This window comes from Muntiacus reevesi, chromosome 1 (assembly GCF_963930625.1).
Source record: "Muntiacus reevesi chromosome 1, mMunRee1.1, whole genome shotgun sequence".
In the NCBI taxonomy this organism is placed as follows: Eukaryota; Metazoa; Chordata; class Mammalia; order Artiodactyla; family Cervidae; genus Muntiacus; species Muntiacus reevesi.
Window position 1 is genome coordinate 80,333,994 of NC_089249.1, and position 18,463 is coordinate 80,352,456.

The 18,463-nt window shown below is 40.8% G+C and overlaps 1 protein-coding gene across 1 annotated transcript; it reads left to right on the forward strand.

Annotated features, from left to right (window-relative positions):
* Nucleotides 1–12,342: 12,342 nt before the first annotated feature.
* LOC136161722 (small proline-rich protein 2E) lies at nt 12,343–12,561 on the forward strand. The gene has a single exon (XM_065926747.1). The coding sequence runs from the start codon at nt 12,343–12,345 to the stop codon at nt 12,559–12,561; it is 219 nt and encodes a 72-aa protein (XP_065782819.1).
* Nucleotides 12,562–18,463: the final 5,902 nt, after the last annotated feature.

The window sequence follows — 18,463 nt, forward strand, 5'->3', positions numbered from 1 at the left end:
CTTTCTGGAGTCTCAGAATCTGAAAGAAATTATATGACAGTGTTCACAAGAAGGAACTGCTACAGTGAGAAAAGTCTGAGCATGTTTAATAACATAGGATAGAATCTTTACAGTCACTAAGAATGTGCTTTGATCTCTTTAATCCCTTTCAATGAAATCCTGGCTTCTCTCTCCCTCTTTAGCAAATTGTATTATTGGCTCAGAGAAAATCTTTACTTTTGCATAAAACTTGAAAAAAATGTTTTTCAATGAACCAATCAATGTTGTTTGGTTCTTCTTTTATTTCTGAAAACAGCATCTTCAAGAAAGGCCATCATAAGTTCCAAAAGCCTAGGTAAGCTCACAAGCAATTCTCATCATCACTATCTATTATGAGATCCCAGAAGTATCACTTCTGTACAGAGCAAAAGGCCACCAGGAAGGATACAAGGACCCCACACCTTCTAAGATAAATGACTCTTCAACAACAGCAGAAGGACACAAGAAAGATACAAAAAGAGGGAAAGTGCTTCTTTCTTTACCTCTTCTTGTCACAGATTTTGTTGCAATCTCTTCAATAAAGGAATTCAAACTCTGTCCCAGAAACTTAATAAATAATGTATATCACTGTGTTCATATTCCAAGCTTTCATCCACTAAGGAGCATTAAAGTCATGACAATAACTTTGGACACAGCACATTTGCTGTAGCCAGAATTAATTCATAAGTAGAGAGCCCAAGAATAGAGTTGAACTGAAGAATCAGACTCACCAGGTTCTCCAAAATCTATCTGGACTTGAGTAGCAGAAGGATGGCAGTGATGCAGCAGAGGGCCTTTTTATAGGGACTAGCTGCCCCACCCAGGAGGAAGCAGAGCTGCCAAAACAGGCCTGGTTCAGTCATTTCTCAACCAAAATGCAAATCCATCCATAAGTGGCTTGACAGGGGCTCCAGAAAGAGGAAATGTCCTGCTCCAGGATCTCCTCCCTGAATTATCTTCCCATGACGCACAGCATCCTTGTTTTAAGCTCTCAGTTTCAGGGATTTATGGCAGTGGGAGGATTTGTTTGGGTTCTTTAACTTGGAGTCAAAGCCTCCCTTTCTTGATTGGAGAAGATTCCTCTTTGATACCTTTCACCTTCCATGAATTATAAAAGTGCCTGTCTTATTCCACATGAACTGGTTGCCATTTTGTTGTACATACTGGGTTGAAAAGAGTCTGGCTATCTAGTGACGCCTTTCTCTTTACCTCAAGTCCTTCTTATGCTTTTCTCTTTGATCCATGACCTGCTAATCTGTCTCCTTTCTTCTTCCAAACTGGACCGAGGGCAGGTTGCAGATCATCGCTCCAGCCTTCCCATCATAATACTTAGATATGTTTGGTAAAGCGGTGCCCTCTAGGAACCTCCTTTCACTGCTTTTCTCCCTCAGATAAAAGACATCAAGCTGTTTATTGCAGCCTTTAGAAATCTGTTTCACCTTGGGTCCCAGGGAATTCACTAAGAGTTTAGCATCTTCTACTGTAATTCAGGTGTTGCCGCAGCCCAGACTCTAGACCAACAACAGAAAGCAAGCTTTTTGAACCTAACTCTCCAACATGATGTACCACTTACTTCTACATAATTTCTCCCAGCTGTCCTCTTTGTACTATGTCACTGTATGAAAAAAATCTCAGAGCATTGTTCAAATTTTCCAATGTGCTTCTCCTTTGAAATATCGAAAGGCCCAATCTGGTAAATATTGCCATAAAACAACTATTTTTTAGTGAAAGTTGAAATCATGAGCCATTCAGCCTTTGAAGTTAATTGCCATTCCTATACAACTTCTCAAGTCATTAATAAGGATTTCAGTGTAATTTAAACCATTTTTTTTAGATTTACCATACTGATTACATGGAATATATGTTAGATAAATCTCTTTCCTGGTCACTTCCTTCATAAAATTTGTCGGTGTGCCGGAAAGAATCATAGTTAATTTATGAGTCATCTTGACTGGCACAGGGTGCCCAGATAATTGGTCAAATATTATTCTATGTGTTTCTCTAAGGATGTTTTTGAATGAGATGGGCTTCCCTAGTGGCTCAGTGGTAAAGTATCTGCCTAAAAAGCAGGAGTTGCCAGTTGGATCACTGGTTGTGAAAAATCCCCTGGATAAGGAAATGGCAACCCACTCCAGTATCTTTGCCTGGAGAATCCCACAGAAAGAGGAGCCTTGCGGGCTACTTTCCATGGGGTCACAAAGAGTTGGACAAAGCTTAGCAACAGACAACACCCTTCAATCAGAGGTCTGGGTAAAGGAGGTTGCCCTCTATAAGGTGGGTAGTGCTTTATCCATTGAAGGCCTGAACAGAGCAAAAGTCTAAGCCTTTCTTGGGTAAGAGATAATCCTCTTGCCTGATAGCCTTCCACAGGTTTTCAGTTCCACAGATTTTTAATTTGCCAGCCTTTATAATCTCTCTTTCTATCTTTTTCCTGTTTCTCTCTGTATCTGTCACTCTCTCATATAAAAATATATATAACATGTATTATATTATAATTTGAAAATATTTTCTGCCATTTCATGTACATCATTTCTTATGTTCAATCAAATTAAAAATTCAAGGAGCTTGTCTAAAGTGATTAAAGTAAAAATATAAATATTACATGATACATGTGAAATGTAATTATGGCAAATATAATGAATTTTTAGAGAATAACTGAAGTTCAAAAAAGAATGCCCTAGCGTGTTCTCCAGCCCTGGCATAATATTTTGTTTATGCCTTTTCAGAGACTTAGCTATCAATAGATCTTCTACAGTTCCTTTGTTCAGCTGGAGCTGAACTATCCTCTTTTCTATACTATCCTCTTGGGCACTCTTCAGAGGTTGGTGAGGAATCATATCTGGTTTAGGAGTAAAGTTACAATGCTGGCTTTATATTACTATAGAATGTGGGAACACAGTTAATGGAATCAGGATGTCTCATTTCAGCTGACCCCTACAGTCCCCTAGAATGCTGTGTCGTGCTGAAGATTACTTTACCAGGAAGTAAATCATTTTTATTCTAATAATAAATATCAGGCTTAAATTGCATAAAAACAAAAATGAATGTGAGATACCATTTAAGACTCACACCACCACATACAAGTGATTGAGAGTAGGTTTGGGAGGGGAGAGAGGATCAGAGAACTAAATGTCTGAAATAATTAAATACATTCTTAGGGTTTATCTGATGAGTTTGTTTTCTTCTACTCTATCCCAACATGTTTTAGATCTTTAAAAGAGAGTGGTTTTATTTAGTAATAGTCTTTGCATATCTTTCTTTTTTCTTCCTGCACTCAGTGGAATAATTGACCTACTAACTTGCCTAGGGCAAAAAATCAGGAAGCTTTTCAAGAATGTAATTTTATAAATGGGAAGGGAAGAAGAGGAGAAGAAAAGAGAAAGAGGAAACATTTAAAGCTTTGAAACAGTCACCAGGTATGCATGTTCCAGAAGTCAGGACATAACATTCTCCTTTAGCTCAGCTGCATCTCCACTGATTACTATATATTTTTTAAATATTATAATAGAGAGGAGAAGTCAAGCTGGTAGAATAGGAGGATGTGAAGTTCATACTTTCTCACATATATACATCAAATATACATCTACAAATGGAGTAATTCTCAACAGAATATTTGATGAATATTAGTGGAAGTCTTGGGAAACCTAAAAGGACAAGAAAAATCCACTCGTAATCAGGCAAAATGAAAAAAAGTAACACAGAAAAGAGGAATCAGCAACCCTGACAGGAAGCTGAAGATGGAGGGAGGTCCCTCAAACTCAGAAAAAGCCCATCACAGTGGGGAAATCAGCTGGGACAGAAATGAGCCTTCAGGGGACCAAAGCAGAGGATGGTCTGTGAAAGGCAAGACTAAGAGCTGCATGCATGGTCTGTGCCACAGCCCTGCTCATCCTAGCCTGAATCATGTGTCTCCTGTTGCAGAGGGGCTGGGTGCTAGAATGTGGGATTCATAGTGAAGACTCAGGGAGGGAACCGTTGTTGGCTGTGAAAAGACAGCCTGAAGGGGCAGGAGTAAGGAGTTCTACATCTGGGAAAGTTTGCAGATAAAGCCTGGGACACCACAGAAGCTCGGTGTCATTGTTGAGTGGCATGCAAGGGGCAGGGCTGCCATCATAAGCCCTTTCCCACCTGCCAACTTCTTTGGCTTTCAGAGGCACTGGAAGGGGCTCCCATTGATTCATCTTGCCCATCTCTCAAGTCAAGGCCTCTTCTACACAAGTAGGTTCAGTGGTCCTGAGTGCCGCCCATCTTAAAGCCACATTTGGAATTAGCTCTGAGAGCCTTTGTGCTGGGAGGCCTGAATGCTAAAGTGTGGGGTTAAGAGAGTGGATCCTGTGAGAGGATCACAGATACAACAGAGAGGACAGGAGCAAGAGCCTCTGAGGCTGGGAGTGCCAACTGGAGGAAGTGTGTTCTGCCCAGGAAACGAGGCACTATTGTTAAGTAGCATGCAGAGGGTAGGGCCATCACAGCCCCCACACCACATACCAACCCCTGCCTCTCTGGGCACTGGGAGGGAGTCCCACAAGGGCAAGTGTGCCCCCATCTGTTGCAACTGCCTGCTGGTCTACACCACAGGCAATTTGTGCACACTCCAATTGTGGCTGCTGGTCTGAGTAAGTAAGTGTGTGCCACTCAGACTCTATTTTCACTTTGTCTCCTCTGGGTCGGAAACAGATGTCTGAGGGTGGCACGGACACATACACACACACACAGCGGGGGGCGAAACCAATGCTGAACCCCAGGGACGGTGCAACTAATGAAGAGGAGCAGAAATGTCTCCCTGTAGCTGCAGAAGCTTTGGGTTAAATCCCTGTGATCGGCTCAGTAAATCCTGTGTCTGTGGAATATCTGAATAGATAATGACTGTTACCAGTGATACTGTCCAGCTTTAGCAGCAGTGAGCTTTGGAGGCAATTACACATGGGAGTTGAGGCTGGTCACAGTCTGAGCTGGTTCTGCAGTGCCCACAGCAGATCCAGACTTACCTAGAAGTTTTGGAAGGCTGTTTGGGGAGGCAGGAGTTGGCTCTGTCTCCCTGTAGGAGCAAGGACACTGACAGAGGAAGCGCCAAGGAAATGTTTTTATTACTATTGTTCTGTTTTGCTTTGTTTCATTTTGTTCAGTTGTTTTTTTTTTTATATTCTATTTTTTTGTTGTTTCTATGTGTTTGCTTTATGTTTTCTTTTGATTTTTTTAGATTGCTTTCTATTGTTTGATTTATTTTCACTTTTTGTTAGCTTAGTCTTTATTCAATAGCCTTAGTTTTGAATTCTTTTGTTTGTTATCTTGTTTGGCTTGTTTCCTTTTTTGTCCATTCTCTCTGCTTCTTTGTTTCTGTAAGTTTGGTTTTGTTGTTATCATTTGTGGTGGATTTTGTGTGTCTGTTTTCTTTGTATGTGTGTGACTGTATTTTGTTTTTCTTGCTGTCTGTTTATATTTGTACTATTTGTCTTGGGTTTTGTTTGTTTTCTTTCCTTTTATTTATTTTTCTTCTTTTCTCTGGCCACAGTTGTGGTTTGTGGACTGTTGGGTCCCCAACAGGAATCAGACCTCTGTCCCTTTGTGGTGGGAGCACTGAGTCTGGGATGCTGTACTGCCAGAGAACCCGGGTTCATAGAATATTAATTTGCATGTGCTATCCTGGAAGTGTGTATTTCAACACCAAGCCCTCACTCCACCAAACTGCCTATAGACTCCAATACCTACAGACTCCATGCCAAACTAGCAGCAAGACAGAAATACAGCCCCGCCTATCAATAGATAGGCTGCCTAGTAATTCTAGTCTTACAGACATCCCAAAACAACCCTTGCTCATCAGAGAGAAAAGACTCAGTTCCCATCACCAGAGCGCAGACACTAAGCCCTCCCATCAGGAAGCTTAAACAAGCCCCTGGACCAATGTCGCCTACCAGGGGACAGACAACAGAAGCAAACGAAACTACAACCCTGCCACCCGTGAAAAGGAGACCATAAAAACAGTAAGACAGATAAAATGAAATGACAGAGAAATACGTTTCAGATGGAGAAGCAAAGTAAAAACTGAGGAGACCAAATAAATGAAGAAAAAACAGGCAATTTATCTGATAAAGAATTCTGAGTATTCAGAATTCTGTTTCCGTTGTTTCCCGATCTATTTGCCATGAAGTGATGGACCAGATGCCATAATTTTAGATTTTTGAATGTTGAGTTTTAAGCCAGCTTTTTCACTCTCCTCTTTTACCTTCTTAAAGAGGCTCTTTAGTTCCTCTTCAGTTTCTTCCAGATGGGTGGTATCATCTGTATACCTGAGGTTATTGACATTCCTCCCAGCAATCTTGATTCCAGCTTGTGCTTCATCCAGCCCAGCATTTCTCATGATTTACTCTGCATATAAGTTAAATAAGCAGGGGGACAATATACATCCTTGACTTCCTCCTTTCCCAATTTTGAACTGGTCTGTTGTTCCAACCTAGACAGCATATGAAAAAGCAGAGACAATACATTGTCAACAAAGGTTCATCTAGTCAAGGCTATGATTTTTCCAATAGTCGTGTATGGATGTGAGACTTGGACTGTAAAGAAGCTGAGTGCTGAAGAATTGATGCTTATGAACTGTGGTGTTGGAGAAGACTCTTGAGAGTCCCTTGGACTGCAAGGAGATCCAACCAGTCCATCCTAAAGGAGATCAGTCCTGGGTGTTCATTGGAAGGACTGATGTTGAAGCTGAAAATCCAATACTTTGGCCACCTCATGCGAAGAGCTGTCTCATTGGAAAAGACCCTGTAGCTGGGAAAGATTGAGGGCAGAAGAAGGGGATGACAGAGGATGAAATGGCATCACTGACTCAATGGACATGAGTTTGGGTAAACTCGAGGTTTGGTGATGGACATGGAGGCCTGGTGTGCTGTGGTTCATGGGTCGCAAAGGGTCGGACATGATTGAGCAACTGAACTAAACTGAACTGCACTGAAGCTTACAAAAAGTGAAAAATAATTCAAACAATAGAAAGCAATCTAAAAAAATAAATGGAAAGAAAACATAAAGCAAACACATAAAAACAATAAATAATAATAAATAATAAAAATAACTGTACAAAATGAAACAAACCAAAACAGAGCAATAGGAATAAAAACATTTTCCTGGAGCTTCCTCTGTCAGTGTCCTAGCTCCTACAGGGAGCCAGAGCCAACCCCTGCCTCCCCAAAAGGCCTTCCAAAACTTCTAGGTAAGTCTCTGGATCTGCTGTGGGCGCTGCAGAACCAGCTCAGACTGTTACCTGCCCCCACTCCCATGTGTAATTGCTCCCAAAGTTCACTGCTGCTAAAGCTGGACAGTATCACTGGTAACAGTCATTATCTATTCAGATATTCCACAGACACAGGATTTACTGAGCTGACCACAGGGATTTAACCCTCAACTTGTGGAGCTGCATGGAGTGGTTTCTGCTCTCTTCCTTAGTTGCATCACCCCTAGGGTTCAGCTTTGGTTTGGGCCTCAGTTGTATGTGTGTTTGAGTGTGTGTCACCCTCAGACATCTGTTCCATACCCAGAGGAGACAGAGTGAAAATAGTGTCTGAGTGGCACACACTTACTTACTCAGACCAGCAGCCACAATTGGAGTGTGCACAAATTGCCTGTGGTGTAGACCAGCAGGCAGTTGCAACAGATGGGGGCACACTTGCCCTTGTGGGACTCCCTCCCAGTGCCCAGAGAGGCAGGGGTTGGTATGTGGTGTGGGGGCTGTGATGGCCCTACCCTCTGCATGCCATTTAACAATGGTGCCGTTTCTCCTAGGCTGGCCGCACTTCCTCCAGTTGACATTCCCAACCTCAGAGCCTCTTGCTCCTGTCCTCTGTGTTGTATCTGTGAAGCCAACAGTGATCCTCTCCCAGCACCTTACACTTTAGCATTCAGCCCCGGGCAGGGCAAAGGCTCTCAGAGCTAATTCCAAATGTGGCTTTAAGATGGGTGGCACTCAGGACCACTGAACCTACTTGTGTAGAAGAGGCCTTGACTTGAGAGATGGGCAAGATGAATCAATGGGAGCCCCTTCCAGTGCCTCTGAAAGCCAAAGAAGTTGGCAGGTGGGAAAGGGCTTATGATGGCAGCCCTGCCCCTTGCATGCCACTCAACAATGACACCGAGCTTCTGTGGTGTCCCAGGCTTTATCTGCAAACTTTCCCAGATGTAGAACTCCTTACTCCTGCCCCTTCAGGCTGTCTTTTCACAGCCAACAACGGTTCCCTCCCTGAGTCTTCACTATGAATCCCACATTCTAGCACCCAGCCCCTCTGCAACAGGAGACACATGATTCAGGCTAGGATGAGCAGGGCTGTGGCACAGACCATGCATGCAGCTCTTAGTCTTGCCTTTCACAGACCATCCTCTGCTTTGGTCCCCTGAAGGCTCATTTCTGTCCCAGCTGATTTCCCCAGTGTGGTGGGCTTCCCCCTCCATCTTCAGCTTCCTGTCAAGGTTGCTGGTCCCTGTTTTGATTCCTCTTTTCTGTGTTACTTTTTTTCATTTTGCCTGATTATGAGTGGATATTTCTTGTCCTTTTAGGTTTCCAAAGACTTCCACTAATATTCACCATGTTTTCTGTTGAGACTTATTCCCTTTGTAGATGTATACTTGAAATATAAATGTGAGGAAAGACAAATTTCACGTCCTCCTATTCTACCAGCTTGACTTCTCCTCTTTATTATAATATTTAAAAAATATATGGTAGTCAGTGGAGATGCAGCTGAGCTAAAGGAGAATGTTATGTCCTGACTTCTGGAACATATGTATCTGGTGACTATTTGAGAACTTTCAAGTGTTTCCTCTTTCTCTTCCTCTTCTTTCTTCTCCTCTTCCCTTCCTAATTATATAACTACATTCTTGAAAAGCTTCCTGATTTTTTGGCCAAGACAAGTTAGTAAGTTAATTATTCCACTGATTGCAGGAAGAAATAAGAAAGATATGCAAAGACAATTACTAAATGCATTGCCAAAACATCAGTGTACTAAATTGAACAGTTAAGAGATATATTAATACATTAGGAAGTGAAGAGTAATATGGCAATTTGAGGGGTCTGAATGGTTGAAGGAAAAGTTAGAGAATAAACATTAAAAACCTTTAAAACCACTCTCTTTTAATGATCTAAAACTTGTTGGCATACAGTAGAAGAAAACAAACTCATCAGATAAACCCTAAGCATGTATTTAACTATTTCAGACTTTAGTTCCCTGATCCTGTCTCCTTTTCAAAACCTACTACCAATCACTTGTATGTGGCAGTGTGAGTCTTAAACTGTATCTTATATTCAGTTTTGTTTTTATGCAATTTAAACCTGATATTTACTATTAGAATAAAATGATTTATTTCCTGGTAATGTAAACCTCAGCACGAGACAGTATTCTAGCAAATTGTAGGGTTATGTTGAAATGGGACAGCCAGATTCCACTAACTTTGTTCCACATACTACAGTAATATAAAGCGAGTGTTGTAACTTTATTCCTAAACCAGACATGATTCCTCACCAGCCACAGCCTAATTATAAAAATCTTCAGTGTCCAAGAAGATAGTACAGAAAAGAGGATAGTTCAACTCCAGACCTGAACAGAGGAACTGTAGAATTATCGAGAGCTAAATCTCTGAAAAGGCATAATGAAATAATTTGCCAAGGCTGGAGAACATGCTAGCACATTCTCTCTTGAACTTTATTTATTCTCTAAAAATTTATTATATTTGTCATATTTATACTTCACATGTATCATGTAATATTTATATTTTTACTTGAATCACTTTACACAAACTTTGATTTATTGGACATAGGAAATGATGTACAGGAAATGGCAGATGAAATTTTAAAATTATAATATAATACATATTATATATTTTTTATATGAGAGAGTGACAAACACAGGGAGAAACAGGAAAAACAGAGGATGAGAGATTACAAAGGATGGCAAATTCAAAATTTGTGGAACTGAAAACCTGTGGAAGACCATCAGACAAGAGGATTATCTCTTAACCAAGAAAGGCTTAGATTTTGGCTCTAATCAGGCCTTCAATGGATGAAGGACTACCCACCTTATAGAGGGCACCTCCTTGACCCAGACCACTGATTTATATATTAAAAGGTGAAAGTCTGTCGCTAAGTTGTGTCTGACCCTTTGTGACCCTGTGGAATGTAGCCCTCTCTCTGTGGGATTCTCCAGGCAAGACTACTTCAGTGGGTTTCCATTTCCTTATCCAGGGGATTTTCCTGATCCAGTGATCAAACTGGCATCTCCTGCCTGTTAGGCAGATACGTCACCAGTGAGGCACCAGGGAAGCTCTTCTCATTAAAAAAAATCCTTAGAGAAACACATGGAATTTGACCAAATATCTGGGCACCCTGTGCCAGTAAAGATGACTCATAAATTAACCATGATCCTTCTAGAACACTGACAAAGTATATGAAGGAAGTGACTTAGGAAAGAGGTTTATTTAAATATATTCCCTGTAACCAGTATGGTAAATCTGAAAAATTGGTTTAAACTACAGTGAAATTCTTATTAAAGTGAGAAGTTGCATATGAATGGCAATTAGATTCAAAGATTGAATGGCACATAATGATTTCAACTTTCACTAAAAAATAGTTGTTTTATGGCATTACTTCCTAGATTGGGCCTTTCAATATTTCAAAGGGGAAGGACATCAAAAAATTTGAACAATGCTCTTAGCTTCTTTCACAGAGTGACGTAGTACAAAGAGGACACTTGGGAGAATTTATGTAGGAGTAGGTGGCACATCATGTTGGAGAGTTATGTGCAAAAAGCTTACTTTCTGTTATTGGTCTAGAGTCTGGGGTATGGCAACACCTGAATTACAGTAGAAGATGCTAAACTCTTAGTGAATTCCCTGGGACCCAAGGTGAAATAGATTTCTAAAGGCTGCAATAAACAGCTTGATGTCTTTTATCTGAGGGAGAAAAGCAGTGAAAGGAGGATCTGAGAGGGCACTATTTTACTGAACATACCTAAGTATTATGATGGGAAGGCTGGAGAGATGATCTGCAACCTGCCCTCGGTCCAGTTTAGAAGAAAGGAGACAGATTAGCAGGTCATGGATCAAAGGGAAAAGCATTATAAGAAGGACTTGAGGTAAAGAAAAAGGTGTCACTAGATAGCCAGACTCTTTTCAACCCAGTATGTACAACAAAATGGCAACCAGTTCAGTGGGACAAGACAGGGACTTCTATAATTCATAGAGGGTGAAAAGTATCAAAGAGGAATCTTCTCCAATCAAGAAAGGAGGCTTTGACTCCCAGTTAAAGAACCTGAACAAATCCTCCCACTGCCATAAACCCCTGAAACTGAGATCTTAAGACAGGAATACTGTGCATCACGGGAAGATAATCCAGGGAGGAGATCCTGGAGCAGGACATTTCCTCTTTCTGGAGTCCCTGTCAAGCCACTTATGGATGGATTTGCATTTTGGTTGAGAAATGACTGAACCAGGCCTGTTTTGGTAGCTCTGCTTCCTCCTGGGTGGGGCAGCTAGTCCCTATAAAATGGCCCTCTGCTGCATCACTGCCATCCTTCTGCTACTCAAGTCCAGATAGATTTTGGAGAACCTGGTGAGTCTGATTCTTCAGTTCAACTCTATTCTTGGGCTCTCAACTTATGAATTAATTCTGGCTACAGCAAATTTGGTGTGTCCAAAGTTATTGTCATGACTTTAATGCTCCTTAGTGGATGAGAGCTTGGAATATGAACACAGTGATATGGGACAGAGTTTGAATTCCTTTATTGAAGTGAAGAGATTAAAACAAAATCTGTGAGAAGAAGAGGTAAAGAATGAAACACTTTTCCTCTTTCTGTATCTTTCTTGTGTCCTTCTGCTGTTATTGAAGAGTCATTTATCTTAGAAGGTGTGGGGCCCTTGTGTCCTTCCTGGTGGCCATTTGCTCTGTACACAAGTGATACTTCTGGGACTTCATGATAGATAATAATGATGAGAATTGCTTGAGCTTACCTAGGATTTTGGAACTTATGATGGCCTTTCTTGAAGATGCTGTTTTCAGAAAAAAAAGAAGAGAACAACATTGATAGGTTTTTTGAAAAAAAATTTTTCTTTTCAAAAAGTTGTATGTTAAAAGTAAAGATTTTCTCTGAGCCAATAATACAATTTGTTAAAGAGGGAGAGAGGGGCAAGAAGTTCAGTGAAAGGGATTAAAGAGATCAAACCACATTCTTAGGGACTGCAGAGATTCTATCTGATATTATTATACAGGCTCAGTCTTATCTCCCTGTAGCAGTTTCTTCTTGTGAACACTGTCATGTAATTTCTTTCAGATTCTGAGACTCCAGAGAGATGTCTTATCAGCAGCAGCAATGCAAGCAGCCCTGCCAACCACCTCCAGTAGTGTGCACTCCCAAGTGCCCTGAGCCTTGCCCACCTCCAAAGTGCCCTGAGCCTTGCCCACCTCCAAAGTGCCCTGAGCCATGCCCACCTCCTCAGTGCCAGCAGAAATGCCCTCCTGTGCCACCTCCCCAACAATGCCAGCAGAAGTGCCCACCCAAAAGCAAGTAGAAGCATCAGCTTGTATCTGGATCAGGAAAGGATGAGGACAGCTGACTCACCTGGCTCCACAGCTCCACCTTCATCTTCCCTTTAAAGCCTGTCATGGATATAGAAGCTTCTCCTTCCTTCAGCCTGCAGTATGCCTGTGGTGATACCTGACAACCAGAGGTTTCCTTCCTGAGGCTGCTGTTCTGCTCTCCTCTGGGAGGACAGCTGGGAAAGCATCACAGAGCTTCAGATGGAAGAGCAACAGCTTTTCTCTTGGGCACCATCAGAGGATTCTCTCCCTCCCTTGGGTCTGTCTGTCACCTGGGCAGGGGTTTCTACCAGCTGGTCAACTGTTGCTTATCCTCCTCTTCATGAATAAAGTACAGTTCCTTTGTGTGATGGCAAAAGTGTTTTCTTTCTTTTAAAACTGTTTTTACTAATACCAAAACATCATCAAGTTTTGAGTCTCTCCTTTGATACCAAGGTTCAAGCTCTCACCATCAGTGCTGTCTAAATTTTGAGTCTTATCAAAGAATACTTCTACATAATTTCAATTCCATGTTATTTCCTCAATTATCACTTGATGGATTGAGGAACTAAATATTTACCTCTCCAGGTTTTCAGTCCCTTTAGTAAAACTATGGAAAATTTTATTTTCATTTCAAACTTTGAGGAATCAATATCAAATGAATGTGTATAATTTAGTTGGCAGATGCCAGACTCATAAATAGTATTTGGAAGATAGTAGGTCATCAGTGTCTCCATCATCACCACCATCACCACCACCCCTGTTACCCTCACCACCATATTTGCAGCTGACTCATCTATCTCCACAGCTCCACCTTCATCTGTTCAAAGCCTGTCATGAATACAGAAGAAGCTTCTCCATCCTTCTGCCTACAATGTGCCAAACTATTGCTTATTTAATGTGTATGCAGAGTATATCATGAGAAACGCTGGGCTGGAAGAAGCACAAGGTGGAATCAAGTTTGCGGGGACAAATATCAATAATATCAGATATGCAGATGACACCACCCTTATGGCAGAAAGCAAAGAGCTAAAAAGCCTCTTGATGAAAGTGAAAGAGGAGAGTGAATAAGCTGGCTTAAAACTCAACATTCAGAAAGCTAAGATCATGGCATTTGGTCCCATCACTCCATGGCAAATAGATGGGGAAACAGTGGAAACAGTGGCTGACTTTAGTTTTTTGGGCTCCAAAATGACTGCAGATTGTGATTGCAGCCATGAAATTAAAATATGCTTACAACTTATAAGGAAAGTTATGATTCTAAGATCAAAACTACAACGAGGTATTAGCTCACACTAGTCATGATGGCCATCATCAAAAAAATCTAAAAACAATAAGTGCTGCATGCATGTGGAGTAAAAGGAACCCTCATGCACTGTTTTGGTTTCCATGATGGCTCAGATGGTATAAAATTCTGCCTGCAGTTCTCACAACCCAGGTTTGATCCCTGTCTAGGGCAGATCCTCTGGAGAAAGGAATGGCAACCCATTCCAGTTGGTAGGAATGTTAACTGATGCAGCCACTATGGAGAATGGTATGGAGGTTCCTTCAAAAACTAAAAATAGAGTTACTATATGACCCAGAAAGCACACTCCTGGGCATAATCCCTGAGAAATCAATAATGGTCATTGCATCACTATTTACATTCGCCAGGACTTCGATGCAGCCTAAATGTTCATCAGTCGATGAATGGATAAAGAAGACACGGTACATATATACAATGGAATACTCAGCTCAGTTCAGTCACTGTAGTGACTGACTCTTCGTGACCCCATTGACTGCATGCAGCATGCCACGCTTCCCTGTCCATCAACTCCCAAAGCTTGCTCAAACTCAAACTAATGTCCATTGAGTTGGTGATGACATGCAACCATCTCATCCTCTGTTGTCACCTTCTCTTCTTGCCTTCAATCCTTCCCAGCATCAGAGTCTTTTACAATGAGTCAGTTCTTCCCATCACGTGGTCAAAATATTGGAGTTTCACCTTCAGCATCAGTGCTTGCAAGGAATATTCACGACTTACTTCTTTTTTTTTTTTTCAATTATTTTTATTAGTTGGAGGCTAATTACTTTGCAACATTGCAGTGGGTTTTGTCATACATTGACATGAATCAGCCATGGAGTTACATGTATTCCCCATCCCGATCCCCCCTCCCACCTTCCTTCTTTTAGGATAGACTGGTTTGATCTCCTTGTAATATGGGGGACTCCCAAGAGTCTTCTCTAACACCACAGTTCATAGGCATCAACTCTTTGATGCTCAGCTTTCTTTATAATCCAAATCTCACATCCATACATAACTGCTGGAAAAACCATAGCTTTGACTAGATGGACCTTTGTTGGCAAAGTAATGTCTCTGCTTTTTAATACTCTGTTTAGGTTGGTCATAACTTTCCTTCCAAAGAGTAAGCGTCTTTCAATTTCATGGCTGCAATCACCATCTGCAGTGATTTTAGAGCCCCCTAAAATAAAGTCTCTCACTGTTTCCATTGTTTCCCCATCTATTTGCTATGAAGTGATGGGACCACATGCCAAGATCTTCATTTTCTGAAAGTTGAGTTTTAAGCCAGATTTTTCACTCTCCTCTCTCACTTTCATCAAGAGGCTCTTTAGTTCCTTTTCACTTTCTGTCATAAGGTGGTGTCATCTGCATATCTGAGGTCATTGATATTTCCCTCTGCAATTTTGATTTCAGCTTGTACTTCATCCAGCCTGGTATTTCGCATGATGTATTCTGCATAGAAGTTAAATAAGCAATATACAGCCTTGACATACTCCTTTCCCACTTTGGACCAGTCTGTTTTTCCATGTCCAGTTATAACTGTAGCTTTTTGACCTATGTACAGATATTACTCAACTATAAAAATGATTGAAATTAGGTCATTTGTAGAGACATGGATGGATCCAGGGTCTACCGTACAGAGTGAAGTTAGAAAGAGAAAAACAGATGTCATATATTAGTGTATATATGTGAAATCTAGAAAAATGGAACAGATGAACTTATTTGCAGCACAGAAATAGAGATGCAGACATAGAGAAAGGTCATGTGGATACAGAGTGGGTGGGTAAGAGAGGGTGGAATGATTTGGGAGATTAAGATTGACATAAATATACTACCTTGTGTAAAATGACTAATGGGAACCTGCCAGATAACCCAGGGAGCTCAGCTCACTGCTCCCAATACAGGTGAAATGGGGTGGGGGATGATGAGAGGAAAATCCAAGAGGGAGGTGAAATAGGTATGCAAATAACTGATTCACTTCATTTTCTAGAAGATTCTAATACAGTGTCATAAAATAACCCCAATAAAAAATAAAAATAAAATGGATAACCAACAAAGATCTAGTGTATAGAACATGGAATTCTGCTCAATAACCAGGTAACATCCTAAATGGGAAAAGAATTTGAATAAGAATTGATACATGTATATGTAGAAGTGAATGGCTTTGCTATATGCCTGAAATTAACATGTTGTTAGCCAACTATACTCCAACATACAAAAAAGTTAAAATAAAGAATAGTTTGGTTAAGAATATATTTTTTCCTCCTTTGTCAAAGATAAGGTGTCCATAGGTATGTGGGTTTAGCTCTGGGCTTTCTATTCTGTTCCATTGATCTATATTTCTGCCTTTGTGCCAGTACCATACTGTCTTGATGACTGTGGCTTTGTAGTATAGTCTGAAGTCAGGCAGGTTGATTCCTCCAGTTCCATTCTTCTTTCTCAAGATTACTTTGGCTATTCAAGGTTTTTTGTATTTCCATACAAATTGTGAAATTATTTGTTCTAGTTCTGTGAAAAATACCGTTGGTAGCTTGATAAGGGTTGCATTGAATCTATAGATTGCTTTGGGTAGTGTAGCCATTTTGACAATACTGATTCTTCCAATCCATGAACACGGTATATTTCTCCATCTGTTTGTGTCCTCTTTGATTTCTTTCATCAGTGTTTTATAGTTTTCTATGTATAGGTCTTAACAGAACTTTGGACTCTGTGGGAGAAGGCGAGGAAGGGATGTTTTGAGAGAACAGCATCGAAACGTGTATATTATCTAGGGTGAAACAGATCACCATCCCAGGCTGGATGCATGAGACAAGTGCTCGGGCCTGGTGCACTGGGAAGACCCAGAGAAATCGGGTGGAGAGGGAGATGGGAGGGGGGATCAGGATGGGGAATGCATGTAAATCCATGGCTGATTCATGTCAATGTATGACAAAAACCACTACAATATTGTAAAGTAATTAGCCTCCAACTAATAAAAATAAATGAAGAAAAAAAAAAGAATATATCCTTTTTCACAGCTTACTTGATTAGTAAGCTAAACATTAGGAAAAAACTTGCTTAGCAATAGTGACTTTATAAATCTAAATAAATATTGTAAACCTCAATGTTCTTCAAAGTTGGTGTCAAAACAGAGAAGTAATTTCAGATGAGGAAAAATATTTAAGGCTCTGAGGTTAATGAGTTGTTGGAGTAAGAAGAGCAAATAGTACACATGGAGAGTGGGCAAAACTTTACCTAGTAAGGATCCTTTAAATTTTCCATTCTTCTGTACTACCCATGTTTTCAGAGCTACTATAATGTCATGAGGAGAAGGCAGTGGCAACCCACTCCAGTACTCTTGTGGAAAATCCCATGAATGGAGGAGCCTGGTAGGCTGCAGTCCATGGGGTCTTGAAGAGTGGACAGGACTGAGTGACTTCATTTTCACTTTTCACTTTTATGCATTGGAGAAGGAAATGGCAACCCACTCCAGTGTTCTTGCCTGGAGAATCCCAGGGACGGCAGACCCTGGTGGGCTACCATCCATGGGGTCGCACAGAGTCAGACACGACTGAAGTGATTTAGCATAGCATAGCATAGCGTAATGTCATGCAGAATGTTCCACTACATCCCAAAAGTCCTTTATCTGCAGTATCACATTAAACATAAGGTTAAATTAGAAAAGAAAAAGCACAATAAGAAAATGAAGGGGCAAAGGAGTGTAAAAGTCTTCTTGGTTGCTGTGCTTATTACGTCTGTGTCACTTCCCTGCTGGAGCAAGCATGGTGGTTAGGCGATGATGTTGATGGTGATGATGGAGACAATGATGATCTGAGGTCTTCCCAGTGCCATTTCTGTGCCCCAACATGTGAAATTATAGTATACACAATCATGTAACTTTTACGCCTCAGATATTTTGCAGTGTAACACTATTTTCCCCATTTCAGTATAGGGACTTTAATTCTGAGGAGTTAAATAATTTTTTACTCAAATTAGTCAAGCAATAATTAACATGCATTCTAAATTATATAGCAATAATCTGTTTTAAAAAGAGCTTCCTTTCTTTTTTAAACGGTGTATTTATTAATTTATTTTGGCAATGCTGGGCCTTCATTGCTACATGGGCTTTGCTCTAGTTGCGATGAGTTGGACTGCTATCTAGTTGTGGTGTGTGGACTTCACACTGAACTGACTTCTCTTGTGTGGAGCACAGGCTCTAGGGTGCTTGGATTCAGTAGTTGCAGCATGTGGGCACAGAAGTTGCAGTTTCTGGGCTCTAGAGCACAGGCTCGATAGTTGTGTCACTTGGGCTTAGTTGCTCCTCGGAACGTGGGATCTTCCCAGACCAGGGGCCAAACCCATGTCTCCTGCATTGGCAGGTGGATTCTTTACCACTGACCCATCAGGGAAGATCAGAAAGTGTCTCTGATATTACTCATTTTCAGACAACACTGATTGTGGAAACTGGAACTTTAGGATCAAAGAAGGAAAATAATAAACCCAAACACAATATGCTTTTGCTATAAATGCTTTTAATAGAAAGAAACATTTTTACCATCACAAAAGAGAATTGTAACTTACTCAGGAAGTGCAGAACAAGTAATAATTTTCTAGTTGGTAGAAACCCCTGCCCA

Bases quoted from the DNA above. Each gene is read 5' to 3' on its own strand.
- LOC136161722 (XM_065926747.1), top strand. From the start codon at position 12,343: ATGTCTTATCAGCAGCAGCAATGCAAGCAGCCCTGCCAACCACCTCCA.